The 26483-nt window shown below is 53.6% G+C and overlaps 3 protein-coding genes across 3 annotated transcripts; all 3 read left to right on the top strand.

Moving 5' to 3' along the window:
* Positions 1-104: 104 nt before the first annotated feature.
* Positions 105-509, top strand: LOC105700434. The gene has a single exon (XM_023434559.1). The coding sequence runs from the start codon at positions 105-107 to the stop codon at positions 507-509; it is 405 nt and encodes a 134-aa protein (XP_023290327.1).
* A 1535-nt stretch (positions 510-2044) lies between these two features.
* LOC105700462 (G-protein coupled receptor 52) lies at positions 2045-8669 on the top strand. The gene is made up of 5 exons (XM_012426296.2): positions 2045-2266; positions 5896-6273; positions 6488-6707; positions 6772-7201; positions 7297-8669. Exons 2-5 carry the CDS (start codon positions 6162-6164, stop codon positions 7474-7476), a joined length of 942 nt encoding a protein of 313 aa, XP_012281719.1. The 5' UTR covers positions 2045-2266; positions 5896-6161; the 3' UTR covers positions 7477-8669.
* A 541-nt stretch (positions 8670-9210) lies between these two features.
* Positions 9211-26455, top strand: LOC105700433 (dynein heavy chain 5, axonemal). Its single transcript, XM_023434525.1, is given in 32 exon segments — positions 9211-9351; positions 9943-10176; positions 10288-10415; positions 10528-10751; positions 10812-11089; positions 11149-11322; positions 11389-11618; positions 11692-11891; positions 11969-12192; positions 12251-12426; positions 12507-12689; positions 12767-13165; positions 13242-13519; positions 13564-13812; positions 13879-14054; positions 14435-14623; positions 14686-14914; positions 14980-15653; positions 15756-16561; positions 16635-16842; positions 16899-17285; positions 17361-17533; positions 17667-18033; positions 18091-18424; positions 18511-18787; positions 18883-20688; positions 20768-24345; positions 24420-24646; positions 24740-25051; positions 25145-25596; positions 25677-25971; positions 26069-26455. Coding segments are annotated over 32 exon segments (13881 nt in total). The 5' UTR covers positions 9211-9324.
* The last annotated feature ends 28 nt before the right edge of the window (positions 26456-26483 follow it).

Genomic DNA, 26483 nt, shown 5'->3' with positions numbered 1-26483 from the left:
AGAATTTCACGGAAGTGAAATCAAATGAAAAATGAGACTTGAAAATTATTCCCATTGATGAATGATTATTAATAAATCTGAATGATTAAATTGTATGTTCCCAGATGCTGTTTCTCTGGGCCCGGGAGCCGAGCCCGGGACCAACCGGAGCAGGACCCTGGCTCGCCTGGTTCGCCACGGCCGTTCTGCTCTGGAGGTGCAGGAGGCGCATCGCCAAGGCCATCCTGGCCGTGTCGCCATTCCGCCTCCTGGTGCGGCGCTGCGTAGCGTCCGTCGAGCCCGTCCCACAGGGCGCGCTGCAGCGCGCGAAACTCGAGACGATGCAGCAGACGAAGTACTCGTCGACGGGCCTCAGGGCGCGCGTCAAGAGGCTCTGCACCGGCGACGGGCCCCACGTGCACTCGGGCCTTACGGCCCAGCCCAGCCAGCAGGTGCTACACTACAGGGTCACCCGGAGCGGCCGGGTCTACGGGAAGTACCCCAACAAGGTCGTCCCCAAGAAGCAGTAGACCCACCTCGTCCCGTCACCGTCGTCCTTACTTTGCTTCGCATAAATCTGTCCTCGTCTTTTCCATGGTCTCCATAATTACGCGATTACATGATGATAAGACCTCGTTACCCCTTTCCTCCGGGTCTGCATACAATCACAAGCATGCAAGCCGATAGTACAAGTGACGACTAATATTCGATAAATCTAGGATTTTATATGAAAGTCGCAAAATTTCGGAAATTTCAATTAAGGTTCTTAACTTTTGAAATGTTTGAGCGAAAGGGTTAATGACTTCTTATGTGACGTATGGGGGTTAAGGACTTTTTATCTAATCTATGTCCGAGAGGTTCCCTGTCGAGGGGTCGTTCCTTCGGGTGGGACTTCGGAGTGGCAGAAGGTGCATGGGGTGCAAGGGGATGCACCCTGCCGACCTCGACCCACTTGCAACCCCATCCCCGACACCTTTTCGAGGGAAGGATCGGCCGATAGAGACCTTCGCGGGCACGTCGCGGGTCAAACGCGACGCCGGGCGTCGTTTTTGACCGCCTTGCCCCCGACCCTTCGACCCACCCCGTCTGGCCCCAGGGCGATCGATAGGGGAGCTTCGTGTGCGTCGGAGGGTCTAGGACGCCGTAGCCTTCGCGACGTCCAGCTCGCTCGCGAAACCACCCCCTGAGGGGGGTGGGGGCGTCGGTGCCCTACAATGCAGTCCGCCAACTTCCCTATCTGCGTTCCCATTTCCGGGAAACTCGGCTCGCCACCTACGCCAGCACCCCCTCCGCGGGGGTGTGCACCCCCGAGTCTCCGGGAAGACTTAATCGATGCCACGCCGAGCACCCCCGTGGCGACCGATTTCAATTCCACCCCCGACAGCGCCGGAAGTCGACGTCCCGTGGGGCAGTCCGCCCCTTTCGCGCGAGCTCCAAGGGGGACCAACTGCAGCGGGGTGGATCACGGGAGAGGACTTTAATCAGAGGATGTAAACTACCCTCTGCTCCACTTCGAAATCACCCTGTGTAATCTCTAAAAGTTGAGCGTAATCCCTGAAAATCACGGGGGTGGCTAATGGCTCGACCAAGGGGAGCCTCCCCATACAGGGGTGGACTCCCCTTGGACTCGATACCTTAGATTGATTTCTGGGGTGAAAAATCACCCGATGACCCACGTGGGGGGGTTTAATCAGAGGGAAACGCGTTGCTTCTCGTGCCTCTCTTCCCTTACCTCTACTTTTTCTCCATTTTCTTCTTCTTTCTTCCCTCGCTGTCGAAAGAATCAGCTGTTCCCACGCCTTGTGGGAAGAGCGTAAACAGTCACCACGTGGTCTGGAGCTGTCAGAGTGACAGCCAGCAGCCGACAGGGACGCACGTGCTCGCTACCCCCGGGGGTGGGGGCCGAGCCCAGCCGACTCCGCGGCGTTCCCGTAACGCGGTCGCGGCCAATATGCCGCCCGGGCGGAACGGGCGGATCGGGGGCGGCGCGCAAGCGTCGTCGGCGTATCGACGCCTGGGCGCCCGGGTCCGGAGGAGCGTCGGGAGTTCGGGACGCGAACGAGACCAGTAGTAACCCCCTGGCCTGGTCACAGCCGGGCGCTCGACGGGCACCCTCTGTCTATCGCCCTCGGGTCGCGGGTCCCTCTTCTCACACCCCGCCAGGGGCGATCTCCCCCAGGTCCAGCTCGACCCCCGGCAGAGAAATCCGAGAGGAGGTCACCGGACCTCGCCAGCACCCCGAGGTCCGCGGGCGAAGATCCACCCGAGATAGGATGACCTCCTGCAGGTAAAGACATCCTGCCACCCATGCCCCAGGTGGCTCCCCAGCCCTAGGGACTCGCACCCTCGTCCCTGGGGACGCCAAAGATGGCAGTGCTCCCGGACGCGGAATTTTTACTCCCGAGTGCTCGCATCTTTATTTCAATATCTTCATTTCTTCTACTCCGTTCTTGGCGGTTTCTTTGGTTTTATTTATTTTTTTGTTTATTTATTCTTTTCGGAGGTTATGCTCGGGGATGCTGGCGATTCGGGGGGGCTTGGGATCGTTGGAGAGGAGGCTGTGTCTTTCGGACGCCGGGCCGCGGATGCTGCGTGGACCGAGATGACTTCGGCCGCGCGCGCAACTCTGCACCTCCGCGGCCGCCCGTGGGAGGCACGACGGGTGGAAAGATTTCCATGACGGATAATGGATCGCTAATCGGATGGTTATTCGCTTCGGTGACGGCACGGGAAGGCTCGGTGGGCGGAGGTGGCGGTGCCAGTCGAGATGACTCTCTTCGGCCCGTGGGCAGATCCGGGGGTCATCGATCCTCTTCCTGCTGATTTTTATTAATGAACCGTTCGTTACCCTAACCTTGTTAGCTAGCCCACTCGAATCGCGATATTTCGTATTTTCATATCGATACATGCCGATTTTAAATAATCAAACTGGAGTCACGTGACCCGTCTACTCCGAAATATCATCGGAATAATTAATAAACTTATCAGTTTGTAAGAAATTATTTTTGTCGATTTCCTTTGTTGACGGAACAATTTTTATACCATCGCGAGGTGTTCGGGGAGCGATCTGGGGGTGGAGAGTCTAACAACGAATAAATCCGGGTTCAGAAAACGGACGGCCAGAATTCTATAAGGAGCTTTATCATCTCTTATTCGTTTCTTAAATCCAGATTCATCCTATTTTATCCGTTTCCCTCGACTCCATTTTCCGGATCAGCCGCGACAGGGAGTCCAACCGACCCTCCGCGGGGGTGCAATAAAGGGACCCTGAAGAGCACCTGTTTACGGTGCACTGCACGCCAGGGATTACTGCATTCTGCCGATGCACTCCCGCGTTTCCCTCGCATGCCGCAGTCTTGCGTACTAAGTCGCAACAAGTACGTTCGATCGGCTCCGGGTAATTCCGCCCGTCTTTCGCATGCCTGGAAAAATCCGCTCCGACCTAATCCACCGTGATTAAAAATTAGGGAAAAAATCCGTCCGTCGATTGATATCAATTTTTAATCATCAACTGTTTTTGTATTCTCGCTGCAGCGGGAAAGAGAGCTCGAGGTATCATCCACCCTCCCGGGCCGCGAATTTGGGGGGTGGTGGGTGGGCGCCGTTCAACTCGCGATTCGGATGGAAATTTCGACAGGGCCACCCCTCGGACAAACATCTCGATTCCCGACGATTCCCCGGGGAGTTGGGTAAACACGAGCCGGTGCACCCTCCGAGGAAGCGAAAGGGTGGCGCTCGATATTCCTCCCCCGCGACCCCCACCCGAGAGCGAGATTTTCGAGGCCCACTCCTCGATTTCACGTGGCGGCCGACGAAGCCGCCTCGCGTATAAGGCGGTTAGGCCTCGGAATAATGTAACGTAACACGTAACACGTAACGCGGTAATCTACCCCGGGGCACGAGGCTTCTTAAGCCGCTTTTCATGTAATAGAGTTGACTTGCGGCGCGACCGCGGACACCCCCTTGCCGATAGCGTCGATCGGGGGTGCGACCTTGCTGCTATAATCGAAGGTCCTCCCGATAATTCCATCTACACTTTGCATCGCCACATTGAAATCTACCCACGTGCAGTGCATGATTTACGGTACATTGTCTTAAATTTTCTAGGATTTATAATGAAATTTGTGGAATTTAATTTCGACCACCGGGGTGGTTACAAGAATTTCGACTGAGCGCCATGTCCTTTGATACGGGATATCACTTAATTGGTGTTTCATAAATTTTTTTTTAAGGCGAATAATGCTATTAAGTGACGCCATGCACTTTTTACCACGTGGTGAAGATTTCTTTTCAAAGCTAGACCGAGGCCTCGCTTTTATTCCCGGCACGCACTATGCAAAGGCGACTCAGATGCGGTGAGATTGCGGAATCGCGAGCGGTTTGCATAAATCTCGCGGAAGGTCCTGCGAGCGGTCTGCGTGCCGTGGGGGGCGAAGGGCCCGAGTTAACGCGGCATTATGCATTATAAATTACGCGATTAAGCAGTACACCGACACAATGGGGAAACTTGGTCGCCCCAGGCTTGTGCAACCCCCGGTTTGCATAAATTTCCCAGGAAGCTCCGTCGCCACTCGGCCTCCTTCTGCGAGCTGTTGCGACTCCTTCGCAAGAGGACCTCAGTTATTTAAGGGGCCCTTACTTATTTAAGGGGGCCCCCGACCTTGCCGGGAATAATCGAAAGTCCGGTGTCTAATTCAGAGGACGCAGGGTGCACCTAAGCAAAAAATGCACCACCTGCGCCTCCTCGGCATGAATTCTGCAATGAGTTTCGACCCAGCGGTCTCTTTCTTCCCTTATCTATTTTTTTTTTCTTTTTCTATTGTTCAACGATAATATCGCAAAACGCGACAGCTGTCACTCGAGGTCTCTCTGGCCTGTTCAGCAGTTTCGCAAGTGGTCGCGACGCTACCTCAGTTTATCAAATTAATTGCAACGCGATATCGAGTACGTGGCACCTCGCGGAAAATATCCCGGCTGGTCGGCGCGACTATGCAATGCACTTTGCACGTGGAGGGACTCACTCGGGTAATGCAAGAGATGCATTATTCCGATGAGGGAAACGAGGGAGGAGGATCTTGCCTCACCTCGTAGGGCCGGCCCTTGAAGAATACACTAATGCGATTATTTCTGATAAGCCATAATTCAGGAAGAAAAATTCGGAGGCGATTAATTGAGCCGCATTTTTCGAGTGCATCATGGGATGCGTTTCCTGGAGTCGGTTCGGCGACCGAGATCGAACTCCCTTTATGATGCACCCCATTCGAGATCGACTGCTCTAAATTATAAATGGCGATCGATGCAGGGCAAGGCGAGGACAATGGATCAACACAGTTCCAGCAGAGTGGGGAACGGTTCGGAACTCGCCATTGAAAAGTCCCATCGCGTCTTCCCCCGTGGGAACCCATTCTGGGTCCCGGAACCATGGCCAGGACCTACCCTAAAGACCCAGGCGGTGATACCGACGAATATTCCTATCGATCTCGCCTGGTTCTGAAAGGCCAAGAGGGAACCTCGTGGTCCAAGCAAGATCTGGACTGGTTCCACGAGATGAGCCTTTGTTCCGGGTGCCAGAGTCGTCTTGGACCTGGAGACCGAGCCAAGTCGACTGGCACTCTAATTTCAATTTTTTGTATACCTGAAGAGGAGGATGAAGAGTGGAGGGCTCCGATTGATTCGGATGCCAAGTCGTGGAGCCGGGTGGCCTGGAAATAACAATCTTTAAAATCTTTTTATTGTATCGAAATATTAATAATATTAAGAAAAAAATGTGAAATATTATGATACATAAAATATTTTTCTTGTATCGTCAAGTTGCATATTTTTGTTTGAATTGCGTACTTGAAGAGGACGTCGAAGAGGGGTTGCGGACAATAATGATGTTTTCTGAGGGAGGTAATGTTTTTTTTTTGTTCATAGAGGCATCGTCGTCAGCGGTAGGAGCGGCACTGCAAGAACCACCACCACCGCCAGCAACGGGGGTGGTGATACCAGATCGATCTCTCTCGGCTCTCGAACCTCGAGAGCGGGAACCGCCTAAGAGTCGCGCGTGATCTCGCGAGGAGCTGGACCGGTTCCAGAAGACGAGGTCGGGCTTCGTCGAACCCTCCAGGTCCGTGGCGGGGCGGGTGGAGGGTGAGGCTCTTCAGGGCGGGTAGGGGGATGCGGCGCGAAAGGGAAGCGGCATGGAGGAGCCCTCGCTGGAGGCTCTCATGCAGGCGGGCCTCATCTTCGTGGTCGGCGTCGCCATCATCCTCTCGAATCTGCTCATCATCGCCACCTACCTCAACTTCCGGGGTGAGTAGTGCTCGACGATCCGGAAACCGACGATCGTCGATGAATTTTCATCTGGGAATTAATAACGTTAATCGGCGAACCTTCATTTGGAAATTGACCGACGTTCATCAAATATGTGAATTTGCACGTTAACCGATGTTCATCGATGGATTCCAATAAGCAAATGAATCGGAAATGAATCCATATCTTGACGCGTGCGATCCGCGCTCTTCAGGTCCCTCCGAGGTGATAAACTACTATCTGCTATCGCTCGCCTCGGCGGATCTGCTCTGCGGTCTCCTGGTGGTCCCGTTGTCGGTCTACCCCGCGCTGGTGCGGAGATGGGTCTACGGGGACATAGTTTGCCGCCTGGTGGGCTACCTCGAGGTGACCCTCTGGGCCGTCTCCGTGTACACGTTCATGTGGATCTCCGTCGACCGATATCTCGCCATCAGGTTAGGATCTGCAAGAGAAATTGGTATCGCTCGGTTTTAACCGCCTCTTCGTGGTCCTCTTCAGGAAGCCGCTGCGCTACGAGACCGTGCAGACGAAGACGCGCTGCCAGTGCTGGATGGTCTTCACGTGGATCAGCGTGGCGATGATGTGCTGCCCGCCCTTGCTCGGCTTCAACAAGCCGATCTTCGACCGCGAGGCCTTCATCTGCATGCTCGACTGGGGCAACATGGCCGCGTACACGATTACCCTCTCCATCCTGGTCCTGGGCCCGTCGGTGATCACCATCGTCTACACCTACTTCTACATCTTCTCCATGATGCGGAGGCTCAGGTCGGGCGTGCCTATCCACGATAAGGAGTACGCGACCGCGCTCTCGGAGAACCTGAGCAACCCCAGCCACATCATGTCCTTCGTCCTGGTGATGGCCTTCTGGCTGTCCTGGGCACCCTACGCCGGCTTCAGGATCTACGCGGTGGTGAACGGCCCGCCGCAGGTAATCCATCGCCTTCCGATTTACTAAGTAAAAAAAAAAAAAAAAATATCGTTCAATCTGTGGCGCAATTAATATGCGAAATCGACGACTTCCAGGTGCCGTTCCTGCACTTCGCGGTGGTGTGGTTCGGGGTGACCAACAGTTTCTGGAAGGCCGTGGTGCTGGGGACCCTGAGTCCCCAGTTCCGGCTGGCGGCCCGGGTGCTGTGCCTGACCCTGTGCTGCCGGCACAGACGTTTGCCTCCGGAGCTGCTGGGCCTGGACGACGACGACTAGACGAAGAGGCCCCACGAGACGGGGCCCGACGCACGCGGCGCGCCGCGCTAACTTAATCTCGCTTCGCTCAACCTAGGAATCGTTGATTAGTGCTGAACCCGAAGAGGGCCTCACCGGCTGGCCCAGGCCAGGAGTCGGTCCCGGAGAGAGAACCCAGTCAATTTCCAAGGAGGGCCCGGGCCCAGGAGAGGGCCCTCCGGCGAGGCTGGCCGGCTGGAGGGACCCCGAAGAGGTCGTTTCGCGGGACCCTAAAAAATCCATTATGGGCCCCGAGGGACTCCGAAGAGGTGATTCTGGACATCGACGGACCCCGAAGAGGCTGTTTCAATGCCGAGGGCCCATCGACGACCGCCGAGTTTTCCTTCGAATGAGCCTCGGCCAGGCCCCGCGGCCCTCCGGGGCCCGGTCCCATCCTCTTTCGCGCCCCCGGTCTCCTCCTGGAGACGCCGACTATGGGCCCCGAACGACGTCGGGCCCACTGCCCCGATCGTCGAGCCGATTACTTACTCGCCGTCGTACACGCGTAGCGCGCAATCAGCGGGCCCACGGTCGGGCCCCGGGCCCGCCACTCGCGCCGGCCGTACTTCCGGCGTTCGATGATGTTACTATTATTACATTATACAAGTATACACGTTGCATTGCATTGTATCGCATATTTATTGTTGTATGATATGGGCCGAGAGGGCGCGCCTCGGGAGTACCGCCGACGCGGCCGGTGATGGGGCCCCGAAAGGGGGACTCACCTCGCGGGGCCTGACTCGCCCGGGCGGGGACACGGCTCGTTGAATTTTTGTACCTAGTCGCTAGTTTTGTACTAGTTTTGTAACGTACCGCGCCGTGGCCGACGCGGACGGGCTCGATTTTTGGGCCCTAGGGCCCGGAATCAGGGCCCGGTCCGCGCGGCGCCCCGTCGCTCGTTTCAGCTGCGTGTTTCAGCTCTTGCTTCGAGTACCTAGCTTGTACCTAGGTGTGTACCTAGGTATGTACCCGTGGTATATAGTCGCCCGATAGTCGGCGCCCGATGGGGCGGTCGGGGTCGCGACACGGCCTAACCCCGGGGCCTGATCCTCGACGGGCCCAATGGGGAATTTTCGACGATCGATCGGCGCGGTGTTACACGATTATTGTCCTAGAGACTAGAGTAGAGAATTAAGTACGTAATAAAAGTGCGAGAACGTAGGAGCCTCGAGTCTTTCGGACGAGACCGACTGACTTGGTTTTCATCCCCTTCTTCGCCGTCCTCTTCATCTTCGTCCTCGCCGAAAACCTCGTGTCTCCTTCCAGGGACTTGTTAGGACATTCTGGGATAGGTGATTCGAAGGTATTTAGAAGGAGAACATGTCGACCTGACTGTTTCCCAACACTGGCACGAGTATTGGAAATTGGTACCAACTGGTACCGGAGTGCACCGAGTGGTACCAAGAAGCGGCCCTCGCGTGTGCCGAGAATATCCACCCTGAAGTCGATACTTCTGCCAACTTTTAACCACTTCCCGGGCTCTCCACTTCGTGATAATGATTTTTTAGAGGCTCGATTTATTTCTCGATTTTTCCTTAAATTTTTCCCCACCTAGAAAAATTTATAAACGAATGCACTCCAGAATGGCTGCCGCGGAAATTGGAACCAGAGTTTGCGGAATCGATCGCCACGAGCTCTTCGCGTGACTAGGGGACCAGCTGAAGACTTGTATCGTTGTTTCGAACTATTTGGAGACACTGGGTAAGGTCAAGGGAGGGTGGAGGGGAAAATGCAGTTTTGATGTCGCATTTTCGTGCCAACCGTATACTGATGCAGGTCGGGCTGCAGGCGCTGAAAAGAAGTCCCGAACAGTAAGAAACGGTCCTCAGGATGACGGAGGCTGAAGAAGAAGCGAAAGTAAGTCCTCTTCCTCGTCCCTATTAATTGGTGATAAGCGGTCTTGCCCTTCTACTTTCCGCAAAACCGAGTTTGCTCGTAACCGATCAACTAAACTCTGGTTAAAATCCGGGAAATCTGCGTCTTCAAGTATGAAGTCTATTAATTAATGTCGACATTTTTGGGCATTTTTATACTTCGTATCAGAGGGTGCATGTCGGTCTTCACTATCCGTCAAGAGAATCGAGTTATTCGATTCAATTCCGAGCTCTTCCCACCCTGAGGAGGCGGTACCAGCCTCGATCGCCCCTTGCTTCTCTCCTCTTCAGGGTGAGCGACCTCAGGGTGGGAAAAGCTCGCCTCTAAGGCGCTTCCTCGTCAGTAAGCTCGAGGAGGCTTCCGCAAATCGTTCGCCAGCCTTCTTCAGGTTCTCGGGGAATTTTCGGCCCCTCGTCATGTTTGTTCAGGGGCCCCGGGTGGAACATGACAAATCGGAGAACTCGGACGAGGGCAGCGAGGAGGAAGGATCCGGGGATGTGCTTCAGGTTGCTCATAAGGATTTAAAGGCCACTTCTAGGTCGGGATCGTGAAGAGTCGTTTCTGACTTTACAGAAACGCCGGGAAGAATGCGAGAGGAAGGCTCGCAGGGGGGAGATGGACCCCAGGTTGGAGTTCGCCTTCCAGCTCCTGATCGATGGGACGGGTCTCCCTCGTCACGAGGTCATGGACCACGTCTTCGAGGGAGACATGTTAGACGAGATCAATCAGCTGTTCGTGCCCCACATGAGGTCTCACCTGGTCTGGTTCTATCAGGAAGTCGTGGAGCCGGAGTGCCTGATAGACACGGTAGGTACAATCTCAATGTACAAAATGTTGGACGGTGACCCTGTTCACTGAATCCCGCGAAGAGGCATTGTAATTATTTTATTTATCTTACGATATCATAATTAATATCAGGGCCAGGGAAAGGGCATCATCAGGGGGGCCTCCATTCCCGCCAAATCTTCCGAACCGCCGAAGAAGAAACTCTTCCTGACCGATGGATGGCAGGTTCCTTGCACAGGCACCTGCATGTACATGTTCCGGTAAATTGACAATTGACAAATTAAATCCTAATTCGAAATGAAAAGTTGAAGAAGTTACTTGGACAATTAATTGTTATATTTTCCGGGGGATTCATGGAGTCGTCATCTTCAGGATAAACACGGCGAAGCAGCTCCCGGAGGAGGGCTTCCAGAAGGACCTTTACATCGGGATAATCGACACGACGAGGGTATCCTTGGTGGCAGCCATCCAAAGGATCGTCGAACACGTCTTCACGGATGCATTGGCCCATCCTGGGGTGGACGATGACGACGATTGTCCCATGATCAAGAGCCTCCTTCTGCCAGGATTGAGGTCCTTCTGCAGTGCCCTGAAAGGTAGAGCTTCGCTGTATTATCTTTTATATATTTTATATTTCTCTTTCTTATGCATCCCAGTCTGCGAGGACGTGGCTCGCGAGGGCAGCATGCTCGACGACGGGGTGTCGATGATGACGGGGATTAATGACTTAGAGGACGCGAAGAACTTCGCGATGAAGGATGGGACTATCGAGGGACTCGAAGAGAGAGTCAAGAATTGGCTGAAGAAACTTAAGGACTTCATGCTGGAGAGCAAACAAGTCCGCAGGGAAAATGACACTTCTGGGCCGCAGCACGAATTGGAGTACTGGAAGCGCAGAGGTGCCCAGTTTAGTCAGCTCTCTTCAAGGTTGCAGGTTCGTCATCGAGACTAAACCGATTCCTCCACGTGTATACCCTCCTTCCGTACTTCCAGGACCACGAGGTGAAGATGTCCTTGTTCTGCCTCAAAATCGCACACTCGAAGGTGATGAAGGAGTGGACCGAAGCTGAAGACGAAGTCACATACTGCTACAACGAGGCGAAGGACAACGCAAAGTTCATCCAAGCCTTGGAAAAATGCTGCCATTGTTTATATCTAGACGATCCCGTGAGTAGTCTAGAATTAAATGTATCGAATTAATGGAAGGATAATTTGAGGGCGTTTTAATTTCAGGTGAAGATGAGAGACTCCTTGGTGTCGTTGCTGCAGACCGTGAGATTGATATACAGCGTCTCTCGTTATTATAACACCACCGAGAGGACCACGTCATTGATGATAAAAATCACCAACCAAATGATATCAGCCTGTCGGGATTATGTCACCAAGAGAGGGAGAGAGACGGTCTGGGGACAGGACAGAGCGACTGCCAGACTGAAACTGAAGCACTGTCTACGGTTGAACAAGTAATCCCGAAAATAATTTAGATATTTTAATTTGCACTTTTATTAATAATAATCTGTTTTATTTTATGTACAGGGCATACAGGGAGACGTACAGGCTTGTCCGATGTTCTCCAGCAGTGACGGAACAGGAATTCTCGTTTTCCGAGACCCACGTGTTTGGAAAATTCGACTCCTTCTGCGCAAGGATCCGGAAAATCCTGACCATGTTCGACCTGGTGGAGGACTATCAGCGGCTCTTCCAGAGGCGGATGGAGGGCCTCCTCCATGGCGAAGGTTTCATAAAAAAAAAAAATGTCATATAGTTCTAGGGTATAGTTACCGTGTATAAAAGAATCAGGGTGTCGAGACAGAGCTTGAAGAGTCGATCAAGACCTTCGAAGAGGCGAAGGCAGTAGCCACGACCAAACCTTACGATTACCTGGACCCCAGGAACGCGGAATTCGACGAGGACCATGACGAGTTTATGGCGACGACGAACGACCTGAAGGAGACCATCGGAGAGATCATCGAGAAGAACTACATGGACGTGTGGGACACCATCCAAGGCATCCGGTTCCTGAAGAGATTCGAAAAGGTGCATTAGTCTTCTTCTTCGCCTTTGTCCGTAACTCGAAGAGGGATTTTCACCACAGGTGAGCGAGAAGATCCCTCTGACCAAGCTGGACGAAAAGTACCTCTACGTGGCTCGATACTGCGATAGAGAGGTTGATAAAGGGTTGAAGCTCATCAAGAAGCAGAGAGACGATCCCCCATTGCCGAGACACATGCCTCCCATAGCTGGAAGACTTACCTGGGCGCACACCTTGAGGTGTTAATTAAGGACAAATTGTTATTTTAATTATGAATGTGTAAAGTGATTTTTTAAATACCCTAATATTAATTACCCAGGGTGCACCTCGATGCAGTGGCCGAGTCGATGTCGACGCATCCAATCTTGAAGACCTTGCCCGTCACTCCAGACCTCATGAAGAGGTACAACTATGCGGTCACCATGCTGACGAACTATAGAATGCATATCGCCGAGATCTGGACCCACCAGAACTCCTGGGTCATCGAAGACTGCTTGAAGAAGTGAGTTGAATGTAAAAAAAAAAAGAAATTGATATTTAATTTTTTTCGAATTTTAATTGTATCTTGGTAAAACGAAGGCCTCTCCTGACGGTGGACGAAGAGTCGGGCAAGGTCGCGGTGAACCTGGACAGCAGGGTGGTCCTGTTGCTGAAGGAGGCCGATTGTCTCGCGAAGCTCGACCTGGAGATCCCCATAGTGGCCTTGACGATCCTTCGACGAAGGGATCATTTCTCCTTGATCTCGGACTCTCTTCAACTAGTCATCGACGATTTCGTCGGGACGGCCCGGAAAGTCAAGCTCGAGGTGAGACCTCTTCTGCTTCCTCATCTGGTCCGGGTGGCGTCTCTTCTGGAACCGGGTCTTAGTTCCTTGACATGGACGGACCCGAAATGGAGGGAATTCTGCGAGGACACGAGAGAGGAAATCAAGATCTTCGACGTCCTCATCACCAGAGTCCACGACGTCTACACGAACAGGTAGAATTTAATCTCTGCACTTCTTGGCGCTGCGTCGACTTCTTCAGGTTGTCTTCAGAGTGTATCTTCTCAACAGGATCATCCTGGTCCTGGCGAGTATGCAGAAGACGGTTCTCCACGCTCTGCCGAAAAGGAAACCCTGGACCGTGGACGAGTTTTCCGAGAAAATGGAGTCCTCGACCAGGCTGGCTGCTCAGGATCTGCACCGGAAGAGCCTGATGGTCGAAGAAGCCGTCGAGGAGGTGCTGGGCCTCGTCAAGGACGCCGTGGCGAATTTCAAAGGCCACTCCAGCGCGAATCAGTTCGACTTCCTCAACGACGAGGGTGCGGACTCTAGAAAAGAAAATGAATAATGTCCTTGAAAAGAAGAAAAAGATTTTTCCCAACGTGTACAGGAGCCCAGGATCAGGCCGACTTGCAGCAACAGCCACAGGACTGGTCAGTCGTCTGGGCGTGTTTCGACGACCCCCACCGTCTTTTAAGGACTCCTGGGGGTGGACTCTCAAAATCCATGCAGGACATGGTGAAGAATGCCGTTTCGGAGATGAGGAGGTACTACTCGAGGAAAGTCATCGACGTGCTGATCAAAGTCACTAGGAGTTCCTTGGACGCCCTACGAAGGAGGTTCATCAGAGAGATGGACAGCGGTAATTCCAAAAGTTCAATAAATAAATACCTCGATATATAAATAATAATTCTTAGTCATCGTCCAGAGGTACCTCCAAACCCCTTATTCCTGCTGCAAGCGACGCTGATGATCCCTGCAGTGACCGTGAAACCAAGCTTGGACGACGTCCAGGATGCCATAAACGTTGCTGGAAAGCAAATTGCAGGAGTAGCCAAAGGAGTTGCTCAATGGACAGCCGGCAGCAAGAGGGCAGCTCAGAAGGTGAGGTCCTTTCCACCATTTCGCCCCATTCACGTCGCTCAACCTCTTCGTCATGTTCTCGCCGTGTCCTCTTCAGCAACCTGACCTCAGCTGAAATGAAAATTCACGAAAGGATTAAGATTCATCTTGTCGATTTTTGTTAACCATTGGGTACATATCCACACGTGTGTCGTCTCTGTCTTCATGGCTTACGAGTTGTCGTGTTTGTCTGTTCATCATCGTCCTCGTGGCGTCGCCAACGTCTGCATTTTCTGTCGCTGTTGCTGTTGCTGTGTCGTACGTACCGCTTCTCTGTGTGAATTGGCGCCGGGCAGCGCGTTTGGCGCAACCTGGCAGGGGCTCATAAAAGAGATCTCTTAGAAGTCGTGATGCGCGCCCAGGTGGACAGCGACAGACAGAGCCAAGAAGAGGACCCCAGGATCAGGAGGCGGAAGCTGTTCAAGGTGGCCTCGGAGGAGAAGCCGATTTTCCCGGTCCAGGAAGTCAACTTCCACTCCATGGTCATGGAGAACAAGGAGGTCGTCAAGCTGCTCGCCATCCTGACCTCCTGCACCCACGACTTACGCGAGGCAAGGATTCGAAGGTCCTGGACCGAGTGTGGAACTCTTCGGCTTATCGACCTGTTCTCCAGGACCAGGCGACCTTCCTCGACCAGTGGAAGTCCTTTAAGATCCTGTGGAAAAACGAGCGCAGCATGAGGGAGCTTCTGCAGATCTCGCTGAGGGAGTTCGACAACACCCTGAGGAAGTATGGGGAACTCGAAGACAGGCTCTCGACGGAAGCTGACCTGGTGATGTTCGGGTCATCGGTTGCAGTCTCTGTGGAAAAGCTGAAGTATGGACTTTACACCGAGATCAAAGGTGAATATGAGGTACAAGAGAGCGTTACCGTGCAATTCAGGATCTTGTGGTGTGGCTTTCTTCAGGTGCGACGCATAAAATCGGCCAGGCTATGAAGAAGAAGTACAGGAGAGAGATGGAGTACGTGTACGCGCTGATGAACGAGATGGAGAGGAAACTGGACCGGCCGATTCGCGATCTCGATGACGTCCGCTTGGTCATGGAGACCCTGAAGAAGATTAGGGAGCAGGAGGTCGACATGGACCTGAGGATAGACCCTATCGAAGAGGCCTTCGGTATCGTGACGAAGTATGAGGTCCCCGTGGACAGGGAATGCCTGGAGCAGGTGGACAGTCTCAGGTACACCTGGCAGCAGCTCTACACCCGCGCCCTGGACACCCACATCCTGCTTCTTCATCTTCAACCCCAATTCGAGGAGGACCTCAGGAACAACCTGGAGAAGTTCGGCACCGAAATCACCGTGTACTGCGAGGAGTACGAGCAGTCCGGTCCCATGCAACCTGGTCTTCCTCCAAGAGAAGCCTCCGACCGGCAGGTGCTCTTCCAGAACAAGTTCGACATGATGTGGAGGAAGCTGCAGACCTACCAGAACGGCGAGGAACTCTTCGGCCACCCTCCGACGGATTATCCCGAGCTCTCGCAGATCAGAAAGGAGTTGAACCTTCTCCAGAAACTGTACAAGCTGTACAACGACGTGATCGATGGAGTCAGCAGCTACTACGACATCCCCTGGGGCGAGGTAGGTCGATAGGACCCTGAAGAGCACCCTGAAAAGAATATAAATTAGAATCTCGGTGAGTGTTATCAAGGTAACTCGATGCCTTCTAAAACCGCCTTCCAGGTGAACATCGAGGACATCAACAACGAGCTGATGGAGTTCCAGAACCGTTGCCGGAAGCTCCCGAAGGCCCTGAAGGAGTACCCCGCGTTCTCCGCCCTGAAGAAGACAGTGGACGACTTCAACGACATGTGCCCCATTCTCGAGCTGATGGCGAACAAGGCGATGAAGCCGAGACACTGGCAGAGGATCATCGAGTTGACGAATTATCACTTCGACCTCGAGAGCGAAGGTTTCTGCTTGAAGAACATCCTGGAGGCGCCGCTTCTGCAATACAAGGAGGACATCGAGGACATCTGCATCTCGGCCATGAAGGAGAAGGACATCGAGGCCAAGCTGAGGATGGTGGTGAACGAATGGTCCTCCCATGAGCTCACGTTCATGACGTTCAACAATAGAGGGGAACTTCTGCTGAGAGGAGACACCACCGCGGAGACCATTGGTCAGCTGGAGGACAGCTTGATGGTGCTCGGCTCCTTGATGTCCAATCGTTACAATGCACCCTTCAGGAAGCAGATCCAGCAGTGGGTCACCAATCTCTCCAACACCAACGAGATCCTGGAGAGGTGGCTGCTGGTCCAGAACATGTGGGTGTACCTGGAGGCGGTCTTCGTGGGCGGCGACATCGCCAAGCAGCTCCCGAGGGAGGCCAAGAGGTTCAACAAGATCGACAAGAGCTGGCAGAAGATCATGCAGAGGGCCCACGAGACACCTTGCGTGGTCCCCTGTTGCGTGAGCGACGACTTACTGAGACAGCTTCTGCCGCATCTTCAGGAACAGCTGGAGCTCTGCCAGAAGAGCCTCAGCGGGTACGTTATGTCTCTAGGAATAATTTTTCATTTCATAGAAAAAAAGTGTATAACAATTTAATACACCCCCAAGGTACCTGGAGAAGAAGAGGATGATGTTCCCGAGGTTCTTCTTCGTCTCCGACCCGGCATTGCTGGAGATCCTTGGCCAGGCCTCGGACTCTCACACCATCCAGAACCACTTGCTGTCCATCTTCGACAACACCAAGTTCGTCAAGTTCCACGACATCGAGTACGACAAAATCATGGCCATCGTGTCGTCCGAGGGGGAGTCCATCACGGTGGGTCCATGTTTTATCTGCAAATTCGTGTACTTTATAGGGAAATCTTTGTCCAGCTGGAGAAGGCAGTTCGAGCTGAGGGATGCGTAGAGTCCTGGCTGATGCAGTTGCTGCACACCTCCCAGCAATCCCTGCACTCCATCATCCGGCAAGCCTACAGTGCCATCAATGACTCGAGTTTCAATCTCCTCGGGTTCCTGGAGAAGATGCCAGCCCAGGTCGGACTTCTGGGCATCCAGATGATCTGGACCAAGGACGCGGAGGCTGCACTCTCCCAGGCCAGGGCCGATAAAAAAATCATGGCCGAGACCAACAACAAGTTCCTGGAGCTCCTCAACACTCTGATCGACCAGACCACCAGAGATCTCAGTAAGATCGAGAGGACCAAGTTCGAGACCCTGATCACGATCTACGTGCATCAGCGCGACATCTTCGATGCACTGGTGGAGTACCTGAAATAATTCATCTCTCGATTAGGTTTAGCAATTATTTATCATCATCTCCATTAAAATCGACAGTGCCGCATGAACGTCCGCACCGTGACCGACTTCGAGTGGCTGAAACAATGCAGGTTCTACTTCAAGGACGACGTCGACAAGACGGCGATATCGATTACCGACGTGCAGTTCGTGTACCAGAACGAGTACCTGGGCTGCACCGAGCGCCTTGTAATTACCCCGCTCACCGACAGGTGATTGCCTCCGTTCTCAGGATTTATCACGACTTTTAGTGACGACCAGTTGCTGGAAATGGTTTGGCGTCCGAAAATGGGAACAAAGGGGTCTTGCCAATTTATCTGAATGTTGTTCTTATTTTTTTCCCAGGTGCTACATTACTTTAGCCCAGGCCTTGTCCATGTCGATGGGTGGGGCACCCTGTGGTCCAGCAGGAACCGGGAAAACCGAGACCGTCAAGGACATGGGCAAGACCCTGGCCAAGTACGTGGTGGTCTTCAACTGCTCGGATCAGATGGACTACCGAGGTCTGGGTCGCATCTACAAGGGTCTGGCTCAGAGTGGGACCTGGGGATGCTTCGACGAGTTCAACAGGATCGAACTTCCCGTCCTTTCGGTGGCGGCCCAGCAGGTCGGGGTCGTCCTGGCTGCCCAGAAGGAGAGGAAGAAGCAGTTCGTCTTCACCGATGGCGACCAGATAGATCTGTGTCCCGAGTTCGGGATCTTCATCACCATGGTGAGGTTTCCTCTTCAGGGTGGGTCGCGTCAGGTTCCGATAACTGGTGATTTTTAGAATCCAGGATACGCAGGCAGGAAGGAGTTGCCGGAGAACCTGAAGATACAGTTCCGCACGGTCGCCATGATGGTTCCCGACAGGCAGATCATCATCAGGGTCAAACTAGCCAGCTGTGGGTTCCTCGAGAACATCACCCTAGCTCGGAAGTTTTACACTCTGTATAAATTATGCGAAGAGCAGCTCACCAAGCAGGTGCATTACGACTTTGGTCTGAGGAACATACTATCGGTCCTGAGGACCCTGGGAGCAGCGAAGAGGGTCAACTCGAGGGACTCCGAGAGCACCATCGTCATGAGGGTCCTCAGGGACATGAACCTGTCGAAGCTGATAGGTGAACGTCGATTCTCTAAAATTGTATAGAAAATTTGAGTACCCGACAAATGGTAGGACACTTTGGTGCTAATAATAATCACGTAGACGAGGACGAGCCGCTCTTCATGTCGCTGGTCGCGGATCTCTTCCCGAACCAGGCGCTGGAGAAGACGTCGTACCCCGAACTGGAAGAGGCGATCGAGAAGCAGGTGCAGGAGGCCAAACTCATATACCATCCTCCATGGGTTCTGAAGCTGATCCAGCTCTACGAGACCCAAAGAGTGAGGCATGGGATAATGACCTTGGGACCAACGGGAGCTGGGAAGACGTCCTGCATCCACATCCTGATGAAGGCCTTGACTCTCTGCGGTAACAACCACAGGTGAGACCTTGACGTCTTTCTAAAATCCCTGGCGAAAAATGTTGAATTTGAATTTCTTTTTTTTTTTTCCTTGAATCTTTTCTCTCTGTTCCAAGGGAGATGAGGATGAACCCGAAGAGCATAACGGCGGCTCAGATGTTCGGTCGACTGGACGTGGCCACGAACGACTGGACCGATGGGATCTTCTCGGCTCTATGGAGGAAGACCCTGAAGCTGAAGAACGACGAGCACGTGTGGATGGTGCTGGATGGACCCGTGGACAGCATCTGGATAGAGAACCTGAACTCCGTCCTGGATGACAACAGAACCCTGACCCTGGCCAATGGTGATCGCCTTCCGATGGCGCCGACCTGTAAAATCATATTCGAGCCCCATAACATCGACAACGCGAGTCCAGCTACGGTATCCAGGAATGGAATGGTGTACATGAGCTCTTCAGGGTTGGACTGGGTGCCGGTGGTGACCAGCTGGCTGCAGTGTCGAAATTCCCTGGAGCAGCAGGTCTTCAAGGAGTGCTTCGACGGCTCCTTCTCGCAGGTCTACACCTGGACGATGCAGAACCTGAACAACACGATCAAAGTGCTGGAGAGTAACGTCGTGCGACAGATGCTGTGCATCCTGGAGGGGCTGATACCAGCTGACGACAGCGAAGACGACGGTGCAGAGGAAGATGACGACCCTGACAAGGAGAAGATACCAGCGATAGCTCCGGATCACCTGCAGAGATTCTACATCTTCGCCCTGGTCTGGGGCGTGGGGGCTCTCCTAGAGACCGATGATAGACAAAAGTTCAACGATTACCTGAGGGAGAACTACGAGTCCTTGGATCTACCTACCTCGGAGAAGTACCCCAAGGCCACCGTCTTCGAGTTCGTGGTGAACGAGAAGGGCAAGTGGGACATGTGGCTGGTCCTGGTGCCGAATTATTCATATCCAGAGACGTCGAATCCGGATTACAATAGTTTATTGGTGCCCGTCCCTGACAACGTCAGGATCCAATATCTGTTGGACCTGATAGGTCACCAGGAGAAGGCAGTCCTTCTGACCGGTGAACCAGGATCGGCAAAGACCGTGATGATCAAGTCTTACATGAAGAAGGCGAACCCCGACATGACCCTGAGCAGGTGCTTCAACTTCAGCTCGGCGACTACGCCCTATCAGTTCCAGAAGACCATCGAGAGCTACATCGAGAAGAGGATGGGCACCACCTACGGGCCCCCTGGAGGCAAGAAGATGATCTGCTTCGTGGACGACATCAACCTCCCCCAGATCAACGAATGGGGGGACCAGGTGACGAATGAGATCGTGAGGCAGACCATGGAGATGCGAGGCTTCTATTCTCTGGAGAAACCTGGGGATTTCACGTCCATTGTGGATGTAACCTTCATGGCGGCCATGGGCCATCCTGGGGGAGCCAGGAACGACGTGCCCTCGAGGCTGAAGAGGCACTTCTGCATCTTCAACTGCCCCATGCCCAACAACGGGGTCATAGACAGGATCTTCAGCGTCATCGGCGAGGGGCATTACAACGTGAAGAGGGGCTTCCCCCAGGAGATCAGGAGTCTGGTCAAGAAGATGATAGGCCTGACCAGGAACCTTTGGCAGAGGACCAGGGTGAAGCTGCTGCCGACTCCTGCCAAGTTCCACTACGTCTTCAGCCTCCGTGATCTCTCCAGGATCTGGCAAGGCATTGTTGGCACCTTGTCCACTGTCATCGACACCGAAAATGTACTTATGCACCTGTGGAAGCACGAATGTTGCAGGGTCTTCGCCGACAGGCTCACCCACAAGGTCGACATGGAGTGGTTCGACCACGAACTCGTTGAGGTTGTCGAAGAAGTCCTGGGCGACAAGTACGTCTCGATGCTGGGACCAAGTCCCTCCTTCGTCGACTTCATGAGGTGATTGAAACTTGATTAATAACGTTATATATTTTTCCTTCATATTTTTGGACATATAGAGACGCGTTGCTCACTTCAGGGACGCTCCTGAACCCACGGGGGACGAGGGTGAAGAAGGGGACACGGAACTCCCCAAGGTGTACGAGCCCTCCTACGACCAGAAGGGGCTGAAGGAGAGGCTGGAGATGTTCCTGGCACAATACAACGAGATGCAGAGGGGAGGAGGAATGGACCTGGTCTTCTTTCCCGACGCCATTCTGCACCTGGTGAAGATAGCCAGGGTCATAAGACACCCCAGAGGGAACGTGATGCTGGTCGGAGTAGGAGGCTCCGGGAAGCAGAGTTTGACCAAATTGGCCACCTTCATCGCGGGGTACAAGACCCACCAGATCACCCTGACGAGATCTTACAACGTGGCGAACTTCCTGGAGGACCTGAAGTTCCTCTACCGCACCTGTGGGAGCCAGGGCAAGGGCACGACGTTCATCTTCACCGATCTCGACGTCAAGGAGGAGATCTTCCTCGAGTACCTCAACAATGTCCTCAGCTCGGGGGTCATCAGCAACCTCTTCACTCGGGACGAACAAATGGACATCATCGCCGAGCTGACTCCACAGATGAGGCGAGAGAACCCTAGGAGGACGCTGACCAACGAGATCGTCATGGAGTATTTCCTGAAGAGGACGTGCCATTACCTGCACGTGGCTCTGTGTTTCTCGCCAGTGGGGGAGAAGTTCAAGAACCGGGCCCAAAGGTTCCCAGCCTTGATTTCCGGGTGCACCATAGACTGGTTCCAGCCCTGGCCAGGTGATGCGCTGATCCTGGTTGCCGAGCACTTCCTCCACGACTTTGAGATCGTCTGCACTCCTACGGTGAAGCACGAGCTGGTAACGGCCCTGGGCTCCATCCAGGATGCCGTAGCCAACACTTCAACGGAATATTTCCAGAGATACAGAAGAGCGACTCACGTCACCCCGAAGTCGTACCTGAATTTCATCGGCGGGTACAAGTGCATCTACCGAGCGAAGCGGCTGGAACTTGAAGAAGGAGCCAGGAGGATGGACAATGGTCTAGCGAAGCTGGAGGAGGCCTCCATAGCGGTCGGGATCCTGAAGCAGGAACTGGCGAAGATGGAGAGCGAGCTGGCCCAGGCCTCCCAGAAAGCCGAAGACGTCCTACAGGAGGTCACCGAGAGGGCCACCCAGGCGGAGACCTTCAAGAACCAGGTGCAGAGGGTGAAGGAAAAGGCCGAGGTCCTGGTAGCCTGCATAGCCGAAGAGAAGGCCCTGGCCGAGCAGAAGCTGGAGGCTGCCAGGCCAGCCCTGGAGGAAGCCGAAGCAGCCTTGAACACCATCAAGCAGGCTCACATCGCTACCGTAAGGAAACTCGGAAGACCACCTCACCTGATCATGAGGATCATGGACTGCGTGCTGATCCTGTTCTCCAGGAAGCTGCTACCAGTGGTACCGGACACCGCTGCACCTTGTCCGAAACCCTCCTGGGCGGAGTCCCTGAAGATGATGGCCAGCACTACGTTTCTACTGCAGCTCCAGAATTATCCAAAAGACACCATCAACAACGAGATGATCGAGCTGCTGCAGCCTTACTTCAAGATGGAGGACTACAACATGGAAACGGCTCGCAGGGTGTGCGGAGATGTGGCTGGTCTGCTGTCCTGGACCAAGGCGATGGCCTTCTTCCACTCGGTGAACCGAGATGTGCTACCCTTGAAGGTGAACCTAAAGCTGCAGGAAGCGAGGCTCAGAATAGCGATGGACGACCTGGCCAATGCCGAAAGGGAATTGTCGGAGAGGGAGATGGCTCTTCAGGTTGTCAAGCAGCAGTACGACACCGCGGTTGCCGATAGACAGAGGCTGACGGATGCTGCCAACGTGTGTCTGAGGAAGATGACAACGGCAACGGCCTTGATCAACGGACTCGGTGGAGAGAGGATCAGGTGGACGGAGCAGAGCAGCGACTTCAAGAAGCAGCTGGGAAGACTCGTCGGAGACGTCGTCCTGGCTACAGGATTCCTATCCTACTGCGGTCCCTACAATCAGCACTACAGGGCTGGACTGGTCTCTTCGTGGATGAAGACCCTCACCACGAAGACCATCCCCTTCACGGAGAACCTGAACGTCACCGACATGCTGATAGACACGTCTACCGTGTCCGAGTGGACTCTTCAGGGTTTGCCAAATGACGAGCTATCGGTCCAGAACGCCCTGATCGTCACCAAGTCTTCGTCCTACCCCTTGCTGATCGATCCCCAGAGCCAGGGGAAAATGTGGATCAAGAACAAGGAGGCCTCGAACGAGCTGCAGATCACCTCTCTGAACCACAAGTACTTCAGGACCCACCTTGAAGACAGCCTCTCTCTGGGCAGGCCGCTGCTCATCGAGGACGTCCTGGAAGAACTGGACCCCGTGATCGACAACGTCCTGGAGAAGAACTTCATCAAGTCTGGCACCATTGAGAAGGTCATGGCCGGGGACAAAGAGTGCGACGTGATGCCGGGCTTCATGTTGTACATCACGACGAAGCTGCCGAACCCTGCATACAGTCCTGAAATATCTGCCAAGACGTCCGTCATCGACTTCACGGTGACCATGCAGGGCCTTGAAGATCAGCTGTTGGGTCGAGTCATTCTTATGGAGAAGGCGGATTTGGAGGCCGAGAGGGTGGCCCTCTTCGAGTCCGTCATGACCAACCAGAGGTCCATGAAGGAACTAGAAAGCACCCTGCTGCACAGACTGACCTCGACGGAAGGCTCCCTCGTCGATGACGAGACCTTGATCGAGGTCCTTCGGGAAACCAAGAGCACCGCCGAATCGGTGAACGAGAAGCTGCGAGTAGCCGCCCTGACGGAGAAGAAGATCAACGTGGCCAGAGAGGAGTTCAGGCCGGTGGCCTCGAGAGGGTCCATTCTGTACTTCCTGATCGTAGAGATGAGCAACGTCAACGTCATGTACCAGAACTCGCTGAAGCAGTTCCTGGCCCTTTTCGATGGGTCCATCACGAAGTCGGAGAAGAGCTCCGTGACGATGGAGAGGATAGACATCATCCTGAGGCATCTGACTTACGAGGTGTGGAGCTTCACCCTGAGGGGCCTCTACGAGAGGCACAAGCAGCTCTTCACCCTGATGCTGGCCATGAAGATCGACTGCCACAGAGGGGCCATCTCGCACGCAGAGTTCATGGCCTTCATCAAGGGTGGCGCCTCCTTGGACCTGAACGCCGTGGCTCCGAAGCCATTCCGCTGGATCCTGGACATCACCTGGCTGAATCTCGTCGAGATCAGCAAGCTGGAGGTCTTCTCGGAGATCCTGACGAAAATCGAGTTCAGCGAGAAAGACTGGAGGGTGTGGTACGAGAGGGAAAAGCCGGAGGAGGAGGACCTTCCCTGTGGGTACCAGAAGAGTCTGGACGTCTTCAGGAAGCTCTTGCTGATCAGGTCCTGGAGTCCCGATAGGACTCTATCCCAAGCCAGGAAATACATTGCCGATTCCTTGGGTCAGGAATACTGCGAGGCGAAGATCCTCGACCTCGAGGCCACCTGGGCTGAGTCGGAACCCAGGACACCCCTCATTTGCATCCTGTCGACTGGGTCCGACCCCAGTCCGCAGATCACCGCCCTGGCGAAGCAGAAATCAGCTCGTGAGTTTCCTCTCTTTCCTCTAGAGATACCGCTTCATGAATTATGCATAAATTAGAATAAACCTTGATAACAGCCCTGAGGTCCGTGTCCATGGGGCAGGCGCAGGAGTTCCACGCGAGGAGGATGATCAGCGACGCCATGGGCACCGGAGGCTGGGTCCTGCTGCAGAACGTCCACTTATCTCTCCCATTTTGCACGGAAGCCATGGATGCCCTCGTCGAGGCCGACAACATCCACGAGTCCTTCCGTCTCTGGATGACCACGGAAGTGCATGCCCAGTTCCCGATCGGCCTGCTGCAGGTCGGAGTTTCTTTTTTTTTTATCTAAATATGATCTATAAAATCTCTCTTCAAGTATTAAATCCCAGAATGTGGGATCTCTTCTTCCACTTAGATGGCGATTAAGTTCACCAACGAACCGCCTCAAGGGATTCGAGCTAGCCTGAAGAGGACCTACCAGGGCATCACCCAGGACACCTTGGACTACAGTCCCCAGAACCAGTGGCCACCTCTTCTGTACGCGGTTGCGTTCCTGCATACCGTGGTCCAGGAACGCAGGAAATTCGGTCCCCTGGGATGGAACGTCCCCTACGAGTTCAACCAGTCCGACTTCGCAGCTTCGGTCCAGTTCGTGCAGAATCATTTGGATGATATGGACCCGAAGAAGGGAGTCTCCTGGCCCACGGTGTGCTACATGCTCGGAGAGGTCGGCAGCTGATTGGCTTCTAATTGCAAGTGCGCTAAAATCGAGGATCAGATTGATCGATATCATTACACACATTTTTGGCCATCTCTTCAGGTTCAATATGGAGGTCGGGTGACGGACGACTTCGACAAACGCCTCCTGACCACGTTCACCCAGGTCTGGTTCTGCGACGTCCTTCTGCGGTCAGGGTTCGAGTTCTACAAAGGATATAAGGTCCCTCAGACGCGGAATCTTCAGGGTTACGTGGATTATATCAATGGTTTACCTGCAACCGACACCCCTGAAGTGTTCGGTCTGCATGCCAATGCGGATATCACGTATCAGATCAACACTGCCAAAGGCATCCTGGACACGGTCCTTGATGTGCAGCCGAAGGAAGGCGGTGTCCAAGGTGGCGAGACCAGGGAAACGGTGGTGTACAGATTAGCCGATGATATGTTGACCAAACTCCCCAAACAGTATGTTGGCTTCGAGGTCAAGGAGGCCTTGCAGAGGATGGGCGCTCTGATGCCGATGAACATCTTCTTGAGACAGGAGATTGATAGGTAGGGTCCAGGAGGGTCTCCAAGGAGGGAGGTCCTTTGGTTAGAAGTTAAGATTAAACGATAATTAATTAATATCGCAGGATCATCAGGGTCCTCAGGGAGGTCAGGTCCACCCTGACGGACTTGAAACTGGCGATCGATGGGACCATCGTCATGAGCCAAAGTCTGAGACTGTCTTTGGACGCGATGTACGATGCCAGGATCCCTGAAAGGTGGCTCAAGATATCCTGGGAGTCCGCGACTCTGGGGTTCTGGTACACGGAACTCCTTGAAAGGGATGTTCAATTCAAGGCGTGGTGCCATCAGGGGCGACCGAACATCTTCTGGATGACGGGGTTCTTCAACCCCCAGGGGTTCCTCACCGCCATGAGACAGGTCTGGGGAGAGAGCCTGAGGATATAAGAGCATCCATTTTATAAAGATTATTTACAATTATTTATAATAATTTATAATCGCGCTTTACTTCCCATAGGAAGTCACAAGAGCGCACAAGGGCTGGGCTCTGGATTCCGTGGTGTTGCAGAATCTCATTACGAGATGCAACAAGGAGGACATTAAGGAGCCTCCCAAAGAGGGGGTCTACGTCCATGGGCTTTTTTTGGAAGGAGCTTCCTTGGACAGGAAATCTGGAAAATTGGTCGAGAGCAAGCCGAAAGTTCTGTACGAACAGATGCCGGTGATTTATATTTACGCCATTAATACCACTGCGGGGAAAGACCCGAAATTGTACGAATGTCCGATTTATCGGAAGCCTCAGAGAACCGATCAGAAATACGTCGGGTCCATCGATTTTGAAACCGATCATAATCCTAGGCACTGGACCTTAAGAGGCGTTGCTTTACTGTGCGACATCAAGTGAATTCTATCTAAAAGCCAAAGGTATCGGA

The sequence above is a fragment of the Orussus abietinus genome, unplaced genomic scaffold (assembly GCF_000612105.2).
Source record: "Orussus abietinus isolate OABI.00-Male unplaced genomic scaffold, Oabi_2.0 scaffold2, whole genome shotgun sequence".
Taxonomy (NCBI): domain Eukaryota; kingdom Metazoa; phylum Arthropoda; class Insecta; order Hymenoptera; family Orussidae; genus Orussus; species Orussus abietinus.
The sequence above is the reverse complement of the archived record's forward strand: the minus strand, read 5'-3'. Positions and strand labels throughout refer to the sequence as shown.